Source organism: Coturnix japonica, chromosome 25 (genome assembly GCF_054131305.1).
Source record: "Coturnix japonica strain WE chromosome 25, WE-NBRP24, whole genome shotgun sequence".
NCBI lineage: Eukaryota > Metazoa > Chordata > Aves > Galliformes > Phasianidae > Coturnix > Coturnix japonica.
Window position 1 is genome coordinate 4,884,621 of NC_140687.1, and position 11,817 is coordinate 4,896,437.

The 11,817-nt window shown below is 47.3% G+C and overlaps 1 protein-coding gene across 1 annotated transcript; it reads left to right on the plus strand.

Moving 5' to 3' along the window:
• The first annotated feature begins 8,792 nt into the window (after positions 1-8,792).
• LOC146756839 (uncharacterized) lies at positions 8,793-11,263 on the plus strand. Its single transcript, XM_085523930.1, has one exon. It carries the CDS (start codon positions 9,431-9,433, stop codon positions 11,261-11,263), a length of 1,833 nt encoding a protein of 610 aa, XP_085380056.1. The 5' UTR covers positions 8,793-9,430.
• Positions 11,264-11,817: the final 554 nt, after the last annotated feature.

Sequence of the window (11,817 nt, forward strand, 5' to 3'; positions counted from 1 at the left end):
CCAAGATCCCCTGGCGCGCTGCCCTCAAAGATAAGGACGTTGAGGAGAGCTGGCTACTGTTCAAGGATGCCCTCCTGGCAGCACAAGAGGTCTCCATTCCCCTGATTAAGAAAGTGGGCAGGAGAGGTAGAAAACCGGCATGGCTCAGCAAGGACCTGCTAAGAGAACTGAGGGTGAAGAAAGGGGTGTACAAGCTCTGGAAACAAGGCTGTGTCACCCGGGAAGAATACAGGGATGCCGTCCGAACTTGCAGATGTGGGATCAGGAAAGCCAAGGCTCAGGCAGAACTGAACTTGGCGAGGGATGTGAAAAACAACAAGAAAACCTTCTACAGGTACATTGGCCAGAAGAGACAGGCCAAAATGGGCGTGCCTACTCTGGTAAATTTAAAAGGAGAAATGGCTTCAACAGATGAAGAGAAAGCTGAGGTGCTGAATGAGTTCTTCACCTCGGTCTTCACTGGTGGCCAGGATTCTAGTCTTTTTCACGTCCCTAAGTCTTGCACCCCCATACCTCCATGTGGGGACCAAGGAGGTAAATCCCTCCCCACTGTAAGGGTAGAGCAAGTCCGAGAGTGCCTCCTTAGACTGAATGAGTATAAGTCTATGGGGCCAGATGGCGTGCATCCCAGGGTCCTGAAGGAGCTGGCTGAGGTGGTTGCTGAGCCGCTCTCCATCATATTTGAGAAGTCGTGGCTGTCAGGTGAGGTCCCGGATGATTGGAGGAAGGGTCACGTCACTCCCATTTACAAGAAGGGGAGCAGGGACGACCCGGGTAACTACAGGCCGGTGAGTCTCACCTCTGTGCCTGGGAAGATTATGGAACAGATCCTCCTGGACAACATGCTTGATCGCATAAAGAACAAGCATGTGATCCGAGACAGCCAGCATGGCTTCACCAGGGGAAGGTCATGCTTAACTAATCTTGTGGCCTTCTATGATGGAGTGACGGCGTTGGTGGATGAAGGGAAGGCGACCGATGTCATTTACCTGGACCTGAGCAAGGCCTTTGACATGGTCCCCCATCACATCCTCATCTCCAAATTGGAGGGAGGTGGATTTGATGGGTGGACAACTAGATGGATAAGCAATTGGTTGAAAGGCCGCAGACAGAGGGTGGTGGTCAATGGCTCTATGTCCAGGTGGAGGCCGGTAACGAGCGGCGTCCCTCAAGGGTCTGTCTTGGGACCGGTGCTCTTTAACATCTTTATTAATGACATCGATGAGGGAATGGAGTGCACCCTCAGCAAGTTTGCTGATGACACCAAGCTGAGTGGTGCAGTCGATACGGTGGAGGGAACAGATGCCATTCAGAGGGACCTTGACAGGCTGGAAAGCTGGGCTCGGGTGAACCTAATGAGGTTCAACACGGCAAAGTGCAAGGTTTTGCACTTGGGCCGGAAGAACCCCAGGCACCTGTACAGGCTGGGAGGAGTTGTCCTTGAGAGCAGCTCGGCTGAAAAAGACCTAGGGGTCCTGATAGATGAGAAACTTAACATGAGCCAGCAGTGCGCTCTGGCAGCCCGGAAAGCAAATGGGATCCTGGGCTCCATCAGGAGAGGGGTGGTCAGCAGGGATAGGGAGGTGATCGTCCCTCTCTACTCTGCTCTTGTGAGGCCCCATCTGGAGTACTGTGTCCAGGTGTGGAGCCCTCAGTACAAAAAAGATATGGAAATTTTGGAAAGGGTCCAGAGGAGGGCCACAAAGATGATCAGGGGGCTGGAGCACCTCCCCTATGAGGACAGGCTGAGGGAGTTGGGTTTGTTCAGCCTGGAGAAGAGAAGGTTGCGAGGTGACCTCATTGCAGCCTTTCAATACCTGAAGGGAACTTACTCCCAGGAGGGGAGTAAACTCTTCGAAAGGGCTGATAATAGCAGGACTAGGGGAAATGGTTTTAAGTTGAAGGAGGGAAGATTTAGGTTGGATGTTAGGGGAAAGTTCTTTACTAGAAGGGTGGTTAGGTCCTAGAACAGGCTGCCCAGTGAGGTTGTGGATGCCCCGTCCTTGGAGGTGTTCAAGACCAGGTTGGACAGGGCCCTGGGCAACCTGATCTAGTAAATGTGTATGTTTGGTGGCCCTGCTAGGCAGGGGGGTTGGAACTACATGATCCTTGAGGTCCCTTCCAACCCGGGTAATTCTGTGATTCTGTGATTCTGTGAAGGGAAGCATTACTGGACATGCTGCACAGCAGGGGTTAAGACTGGAGGTGGTCAGGGCTGTAGTGACCATGCCCTCCTAGAGTTCCTCATCTCAAGGAATGCGGGCCTGGCAAAAAGCAAAGTCAGGACCCTGAGCTTCAGGAGAGTCAGCTGCAGGCTGTTCAAAGAATTCTTGGACGAGAGACACTGGAAAACTGTTCTTAGGGGCAAAGGGTTCAAACATCCCTTTGTGTGCACCTGTGTGCAGCCCAACTCCTCAGCACAGCCCTGTGCAAGCACACATTTGTGCCACCGCATCCACGCACTATCTATGTGCTCACACACACTCACACAACCACATCCCTTAGTGCAGCCCTGTGCGCACACACACTCACACATGTGTAACCCCTTCCTTTCACTCCCAAAGTGCACGCACACACCGGTACCACAATGTCCTTGTGCAGCTCCAACACTCTGCACACCCCTGTGCACATACATATATGTGCATGCTCGTCCTTGCACACATACCCACAGACCTACACACACCTGAGCAACACCACTGGTTTGTACACTCATGGACACAAATGTGTGTACAACACCATCCATGCACAAATACACACACACACACACATGGATCCCCACTGCTTTGCACAATGCTGTGCACACTCACGTGTGTCATGCACTGATTTCCCATCCAGTCCTCGAGGGGTCACTTACTTAGGACAGGAGTGCAGGGGAGCAGCCAGAAGCTGTTTGCATTCCCTGCTGTCTGCTGGGCAGCTTTGCTGGAGATGCTTGAGTTGCTTTGCTTTTCCTTGGGAGGTGGGAAGGAGCTTTGAATTTGAGGCACATCCCGTGCCAGAGCATCCCGATGGAACAAGGGGGATCAGGGCCCCTCTATTGGTTACCTCGGTGGCTTGCAGCAACTGGAACTTTTTGCCTATTGAGAAAGCTAAAAAGTGTGAGTTCCTCCTGACCCATATCAACAAAAATCTCAACCATAAAAAAGAGACGTCTTCGTATTCAAGCAAATGACAACAGTAAGACCATGCATGTTGTTTTGTTGTATTTCCTCTGTAATCATGGGGAGGATATGAAGAAGTGGTATAATTCATCCACTTCTGCACTTCAGGCACAAGTTCCTTAGAATTGGAAGAGACCCTTAAAGGCCATCTAGCCCAGCTCCCCTGCAATAAAAAGGGACATTCACAGCTAGATCAGGTTGCTCACAGCCTGGTCATTAGTCATCCCAGAGGCAAAACACACACTGAATGATCTCTCCTTCAGTCATAAATCCTTGGAGACAACAGCATTGACACTGCATGTTACTGAAGCAGTAAAAGAAATTGCTCCTGTAACTCTCCTTGTGTTAAGTAAAATGATGATAAAAAGCAATGGAATGCTTTGGCAGGACACCAAAACCATCCTCCTTCTTTGATATCTGCTGCAATGGAACCTTCCACTGGAAGAAAGCCTCTGATGACTTGTCACCCCAGAGAGGTCAGCTTTAGAAGCAGGACTGCTGCACAATAGAATGAACTGGAGCTCCTTAGCATCTCTTACATCCAGGAGGGGTGTGATCAGACCCACCTATCACCTTCAGGTGCGCTTTCTGACACCTTGTCTGACTTCACTGTCACTGTGCCAGCATCCTCAGGCTTAACCTGCTTCATTGTCAGTGTGCAGCAATTGCCAACGTTCTTGATGTCATTGTAATTGTTGGTGTAAAGGAGGTTGCCATTCAGGAACCATTCCACGTCCTCGTCATTATGGGACAGCTCGCAGGAGAAGACAGCAGAGCTCTCTTCTTCAATTTCTACATCCTGCAGGTGCTTCGTTACTTCTACATTGCGGGCTGTGGGGAAACAAGGTGAACTGTTACCACTGTTACTATAAATCATACTGGGATGTGGTAGAATGGTTGGACTAGATGATCTTTGTGTAATCATCTATGTGAAGATAATACATGTATAAAGTTAGCAGGAGAGAACGGCAGAAGTCAACCTCAAGAAGAGAAATCTGAGGTGAAATAGGACATGGAAGAGGCCACCCTCCCTGCTCATACCTTCAGCTGTCAGCGTGGCCTCAGTCTCTGCAATTCCTGCCTTGCACTTGTACACACCAGCATCATCGGGCTTCAGCTTCAGAATTCTGAGCTCTACTGAATGCTTATCCCTCTTGATCTTGTACTTCTCAGAGGGCTCGATGGGTGTGCAGCCCTTGAACCATTTCACAACCTTTGGAGAAGGCCTGAAGTCACAGGACAGGATGACAGAATGACGTTCCAAAGCTGTCTTGTCCTCCAACTTCCTGGTGATTTCTATATGGTAATCTGCAAAGCAGGGGTGGAAGAGAAGAAAGGATGAGGACAATTGGAAGAAGAGGAAAGTCTCTTGCGTGTATTCCATTCCAATTAATGTCAAGTTCACAATGGTTCTTTGAACGACTCTAAAGATAAAACAAACGATTGTCTATAGGGAATGCCATTGACTACATTTCTATGAAGTAATACTGTACAGTATCTACCAAATGCAAGGTCCAGCTCTTGTTCTGTGCTTATTAAATTGCTCCCAATTGTTGAGGCTTTTATTCAAATAAGAGTGAGTTGAAAATATAACAAGTACTTTAGGATGTGAATGGATAATCTTACGCTGGGGACAACAGCAGATAAAAAGCCTGCAAATTTCTTTCAGATGAAATCAATGACAAACCGCACCAAATTTAGGTGCTACCAAACTTAAACTTGTCTAGTTCAGAAATACAATTAATTTCACCTGATTTGACTTCTTTGCTATAGCCAAGGACAAAACCTCAGCTCTGTAAATCTGAATAGTAAGCACATCACAGCTATTCAAACACATCTTTTACTGAGATGCAGCTGTCTCATTTAGTGTCCAACGACTTTGAACTGGAAATGGAGCAGACCAAAGCAGAATCTAAACATGGCTTCTACAAGGACTGATCAAATGCGGCCACCGTCAAATTCAAAGTATCTGATACAGAAGGATCACACTCACTGTCAGACAAAACCTCTTTGGAGAGGTGAACTGACTGCCCTGTTCACCCCCACTTTGGAAATAACTGCACTCATTTCCTACCTGCTCCCAGCAGTGTGGGATGGTGGGATAGCATCACACGTCCCACACTAAGCATCCCACCATGTCACTTGTTCCACCTAAACCTCAGTCCCAAAACAAAAGAGGAACTCGCTTCTGAACCCTCTTCACTTCATTTCAGATGTCTTATATGCTTGATCTCCAACCCACCCCCCACTCAGGAGAAAGACCCCCCGCTTACACCCTACCATCTTGTTGCATTCTGATGTTGTCATCAGCCTTCAGCTTGTTGTCCTCTTTGTACCACTGGGTCTGAACCTCATCGTGTGAAATCTCACAGACAAAAGATGCACTCCCATATTCATTCACTTCCACATCTTCCAGTGCTTTAACAATCTTGATATCTCCAGCTGTGAAACAGTAGAGATATATTTGTCAGGGTATTTCCAGAACTGAGTGCAGCATCTTTTCCTTACACATATTTGCATAGAAAATAAGTAGGATTATGTTTTATTCTAAACCATCATCCATTCCTGAGTCATTTCTCTCTTCAACACAGTCAATGCATTATTGCCCTTGAACTTAAAGACAGACCTACTAGCTACAATGGAGCTCCCTGCAAACAGTTTTCATGGAAACCAGAATCTCATTTATTCTAAAACCTTTCAAGCAAAATTAAGGGTAGAAAAACAATAGAACTGACTGAATCTTTAAGGTCATTTAGTTCCAGTCCCCCTGCTATAGGCAGGGACACCTCCCTCCACACCAACTCTTCTCCTCAGGGTCAAGGCTTCTCTCAAATCATTCTCCTCTAAGCCTGTGCCTGTGCTTGGGATTGCCCTGACCCAGGTGCAGGGCCTTGTACTTGGCCACACTCAAGTTCATGAGGCTGCCAAGGGCCCACCTCTCCAGCCTGTCCAGGTCCCTCTGAGTAGCATCCCTTCCCTCTAGCACATCAACAGCACCGCTCAGCTTGGTGTCATCTGCAAACTTGCTGAGGCTGCATTTGATTCCACTCTCCATGTTGCCTACAAAAATGTTAAATAACACTGGTCCCAACACCACCCTCCACCTGGACACTGAGCTATTGACTGCAGCTCTCTGAGTGTGACCATCCAGACAGTTCCCTATCCTGCAACTGGTCCATCCATCAAAACCATTTTTCTCCAGTTTGGTGACCAGGATGTCATGCAGGACGGGATCAAATGCTCTGCACAAGTCCAAGTAGATGATGTCAGTTGCTCTCCCATTATCCACTGATGCTGTTACTCCATCATGAAAGGCCACCAAGTTTGTCAGACATGGCTTGACCTTGATGAAGCCATATTGGTTACCACCAATTACCTCATCTTTATTTTCCAAACTATGCCAAGGAGAACTAGACAGAACTCTACAGTGTTGTGTCACTACAAACCTGTCTGAACCATTGGCTTCTCTGCATGCTCATCACTAGTCTCTCCTTAGCTTGTGTGCCTACAAACAATGTATGGGGAATGTCAGCCACAAATCTTACCTAGGGGACATCTTTGCTTCAAAATCCTTTGAACATCACACAATCCCTTTTAACTCTCCAGGTCTGCATTTAGTTATGTCAGAATCAGGCCATATTTCTCTGCTGCTATATCCCTTTCCTTCTGAAGGGCCTGGATACAACTTGGATTAACCTCAGGAGAAGAGTTCCTGCATAGAATCATAGATTTACCCAGGTTGGAAAAGACATTGAAGATCATCAAGTCCAACCGCAGCCTAACCAGTACCCTAACTCTAAAAACCCTACACTAAATCATATCCCTGAGTACCACATCCAAAAGGCTCTTAAATACAACCAGGGATGGTGATTCAACCACCTTTCTGGGGAGCCTATTCCAGTACCTAAAATCTCTAGTATCTAAATCTCTCTAAAAGAGCACAGGTATTAATCTGACCAGAAAGGTTCCTGTTTGTTCATAAAATGAGCCTTTTCCGCTCCATCTTGCATAGGCCACTGGGCACAGGGTAGCTGGGAGACCACAGAAAAAGTGGTTCTGTGAGCAATAGGGAAACTACTGCCTAATCCAACTCCTCCAATCTCTGCGCTCTGCCAGCATGTCTAAATAGGGTGGCAGATACACACAGGAGATAAATATTTCCACTTCCCTCAGCCAACACTGCTCTGAATTTCTATGGGACACACAGTTAGATGAAAAGGCATTTGACAAAGAAGGAAATGAAAGAGTTTAATCTGCTGTGTCATTCTCTCGGTAGCCAGAATAACTAACCCTCGCCAGTGTTAGTTCAAAGAATATTCAAAGAATAGGCAGATTTTATCTCCTGACATGAGCAGTAATTCAAAGAAGCTGGTATATGATCCAGTATCCTGCATATTCACTGCAGGCAGGCAAAGACATTATGAGATAAGGGAGATCTACACATCACTTGTTATGAACACCTCATAAAGATAAAACCACACACAAGAGGAGAGTTTAGGAAGAGGACCACTCTTGGACTACTTTCCAAGAGGCATCAATTAGTAACTCTCTTCGCTCATTTTTCACACTACTCCACAGTGTCCTCCTGAGCCCCCTTACTCCTGTTGCCAACTGCTGATGCAGGGAATCCTGAGGAACCAAGGATTCATAGTTGTTCCATCAGTAGTCCTTGGTCAGCTCTCCCTCCCTGCCCCTTCTGTTTTGATCCCACTAACCAAATTTTAGTTAGTCTGAAAAGAGGATGGAAACCTCCGCAGCAATTAGTTTCTAAATATCTTGCAATGGGCAGCTTGTAGGAGCCCCATCTCAATGCCCACAGCACAGGAGGCAGGACTGCTTAGCCCATGCACTAGTGCATTTACCAGCACAGATGTAAGCCCAGATCTATGCACACCAAATACAGGCTCTCAGTTTGCACAAGGAGGCATCCATGGAGCTGAAGTATTAGGCAGATATTGTGGTGGGGCAGCAGTTATTGAGACGCCAGACAGAAAGGACACAGATAACGTGGCAAATCAGCTTTACCATTATGACTGATGATGGAACATCTAATTTCACTGCTCAAAAGAGAACTTACATATAACTGGAAAGAATGAAATTCACAGGGGAAGCCACACACAGACACACACAAGCAATACAAAGGAGATGAAGGATGGTTCACATACTAGTGATTCACTCTGAGACGCAAGCAAATGAAAGAGTATCCCCAACCATTTGCCTCCTGAAATGCTAAGTATATAAACTCATTGCTGTGATAACTCTGCCAGACGTGAGTCATACACTGTAAAACCTTATGGGGTCAATCAGTTTAACTTCATAAATTCATTACACCAACAAAAACAGACCATCGTGTCCAGGCTGGTTCATTTCAGCTCTTCAAAGCTGTTGGTAAAACTGCCTGAGAGCTGAAATGCTTACCAGCAAAAGCTAAAAACTGTAAATCAAATGTAATAGGCTGGCTTTGTCTACTGTATAGAAATGATGCCTGAAAAAAAGAAAATAAAAAAGAACGTAAACCAGAACAAATGGAATGGCTACATAAAACAGCCAGTACTGAAACAGCAACCCAACCTGGTTGCAGAATGAGAGAGAAAATGAGAGTTCACCAAAGTCATGGGACAGGACATGTGGAGAGTGTTTATGCAGAATGGCTTCATGAGAAAGGACATGAAGAGATTCCTCTAGTTAAATTGTAAAAGAATGAATGTGATTAAAGACAAAGACGGTTTATCCTAGGGACGGTCACGAGCTAAGCAGCTGTGGGGAAATCAGTATGTGAAAAGACAGGGTATGTAGCTAAAGATGAAATATGTATCTAGAAGCAAGGACGGCCTAAGGGAAAAGCAAGATGTGTAGCAAGGTGTAGACAAAGCTGCAAAGAAAAAGTATCTATAAGACTAACCACAAAGGTCAGATGAAGTAATGTCTAATTCACCAATCCTGAGCTTAACTTTTGCAATATGCATGAACTTATTACTGATTGTATAAATGAGATGCTGTAACACCTAATAAACGAGGCTTGTTGACCATGATAGCATGAGACTTGTCTCCCGCGGTTACTTCCAACAAATGGTGACCCTCGACGTGATAAGGAAAAAAGGGTGCCACGGGTGAAGAACTGCGTTGGGTTCGGGTCCGGATTTCACAGCCCGACGGACGACGAAAGAGCTAAAATTGGAGCTCCGCGTCTCGAGTGACCACACAGGTGGGCTCGACCGACACGTGCTGCCGAAGCCTGGAGGGCTGCAACGGTACCGACGTGAGTAAAAATGGACAGGCAAGCAGCATATGATTTATTTTCCGCTTTTCTTAGGCGGAGACAGTTTAAGGGTATAGACTTAGAAAAGGATCTCCCTGCTTTATTGAGCCACGCGGTCTCATATGGCTTTTTTGCAAACCCCCACTTAGTGCATACATTAGAGGAGTGGCGGCGGTATGGGGATAAGTTGTGGGAGTTAGTTTTAGATGATGATAAGTCGGCAAAAAAGATAAGTAAGTTGTGGAAAGCAGTGCATAATGAGTTGTTGATGAGTCAGGCGGAAAAAAGGGCAGCTCAGGAAGCTCAAGCTGCGCAAAAACAGAATCAAGATTATGGGCTGCCATGGGGCACTAGCGTTCCAAACCCCCCTGTTTTTTCTTCCGTTACTCTGCCGTCTGCAGCCGCAGTGCCCTCTGCACCCCCTCGCGAAGTGCAGGCTGACCTAGCAACGGAGCCCGCAGAGGTCTCCTCTAGCCCCCCCTCTTCGCTGTCCGGAGCTCCGCCGTCCGGAGCCGACTCGGCTCCGCTCCCTGTCTCGGCACCGTCTGTGCCGCAGCCGCAGCCGTCCGGCTGCTCTGAGCTTTCGGTAGCTCCGGAGCTGTCAGTTCTGCGCGGGTCGGGTCCGATCTCTGGAGCTGGGTCTGATTTTGTGGGGACTGTTGCAAGGGAAAGGCGCAAGTTGTGGTCTATGCTGGCAAGGCGCGGAATAGAGGATGGTGATAATGAATTAGTACAGGCAGCGACTGAGAATCTTGCATTTCCTGTTGTTTATGCTCCCTTGCCGCAGGGAGGAGTTCAGGCTGAGATTCAATCTCTAGACTGGAAGATGTTATCACAGTTGCGAGCTACTGTAGGGTCATATGGAGTGACTAGTGAACCGGCCAGGCAAATGCTAGATTATCTTTTTAGTGCACATATCCTTCTCCCAGCAGATATTAGAAGTATCACGAAATTGATTTATACTCCTCATCAGTTAATATTGTTTAATGCTCATTGGCATCAGTTAGCTGTGGCGTCTGCAGCAGTTCAGAGAGGACCAGGAGACCCCTTAGCAGGTGTAACAATGGAACAATTGTTGGGTCTTGGGGCATGGACTCGAATAGAGGCTCAGGCGATTTCTGACCCTGAAGTTTTGCGAGAAACTATGAATTTAGCCAGGAAAGCTATGGATAGTATAAAAGCTCCGGGAGGAACGCCCATTTACATGGGAATAAAACAGGGACGTGAGGAGCCGCTAGGTAATTTCATAGATAAAGTTGTGGATGCCATTAAGAAGGCTAGTGTTCCGGAATATATGCAAGGGGCTTTGATTAAACAATGTGTGCTTCAAAATGGTAATTCCTCAACCCGATCCCTGGTCAATACATTGCCCGGAGATTGGTCGATCCCTGAGTTGTTAGAAAAGGCTGCTTCGGTTCCAACTGGAACCCAGGCATTCTTAGTGAGTGCTTTGCAGAAAATTAGTGAGGGGTTGCAGGAGCAGGCAAAAGCATTTCAGGAGCAATCAAAATCCTCACATACTCAGGTTCTAGCAGCCCTTGCACCCCTCCAAGCTGCAGTCGCTACAAACCCACGCTCGCAGAACAGCCTCCGTATGAAATGTTTCCGTTGTGGAAAAACTGGACATTTTCGTCGCGATTGCCAAGCCACTGGGATTTGGTGCAGCAAATGTCGATCCAACACTCACAACGCTGCTGCCTGCAGGTCGGGAAACTCGAAAAGCAGCGCGAGCAGCAGCCGCGCTCGGACACAAGTAGCAGCTGCAGTATCGGCAACCCCCAACAGCAACAACCCCAACCTGCCACCAGCGGGAGCCTCGGCTTGGACTTGGCAGCCTCAGTAAATGTTACTATTTTGACTAATCAGCCCTATCGGATTCCTACTGGACTATTTGGCCCTGTCATGATTAATGGACAAGCAGTAGGAGGACTGTTATTGGGTAGATCGTCTGTCAGCATGATGGGACTGTTTGTTTTACCTGGAGTAATAGATGCGGACTATCAAGGGGAAATTATGATCATGGTACACACCCCTTACCCGCCTGTAAAAATACTTAAAGGGCAGCGTCTAGCTCAATTAGTGCCGCTGCCGCAGTTAGCAAAAGGACTGACTCCCCTTAAACAAGAGCCAAGAAAACAGGGAGCATTTGGCTCAACTGGGAAATTAACTTTGCTTACTCTTGATTTATCAACGCGCCCGAAAAAATCGTGCACTTTGCACTACCGTGATCAGAGTATTACTCTGACAGGACTTTTGGATACAGGAGCGGATACATCAATTATCACCCCAGGGGAGTGGCCGTCTGACTGGCCGCTTCAATCTTCAACTACCACAGTGTCAGGGGTCGGAGGAATGACACTGGCAAGCCGAACCCCCATGCTCACAGTGGAAATAGAT

What these genes read in the sequence shown, in the direction of transcription:
- LOC146756839 (XM_085523930.1), top strand. Translation starts at nt 9,431, where the DNA reads ATGGACAGGCAAGCAGCATATGATTTATTTTCCGCTTTTCTTAGGCGG.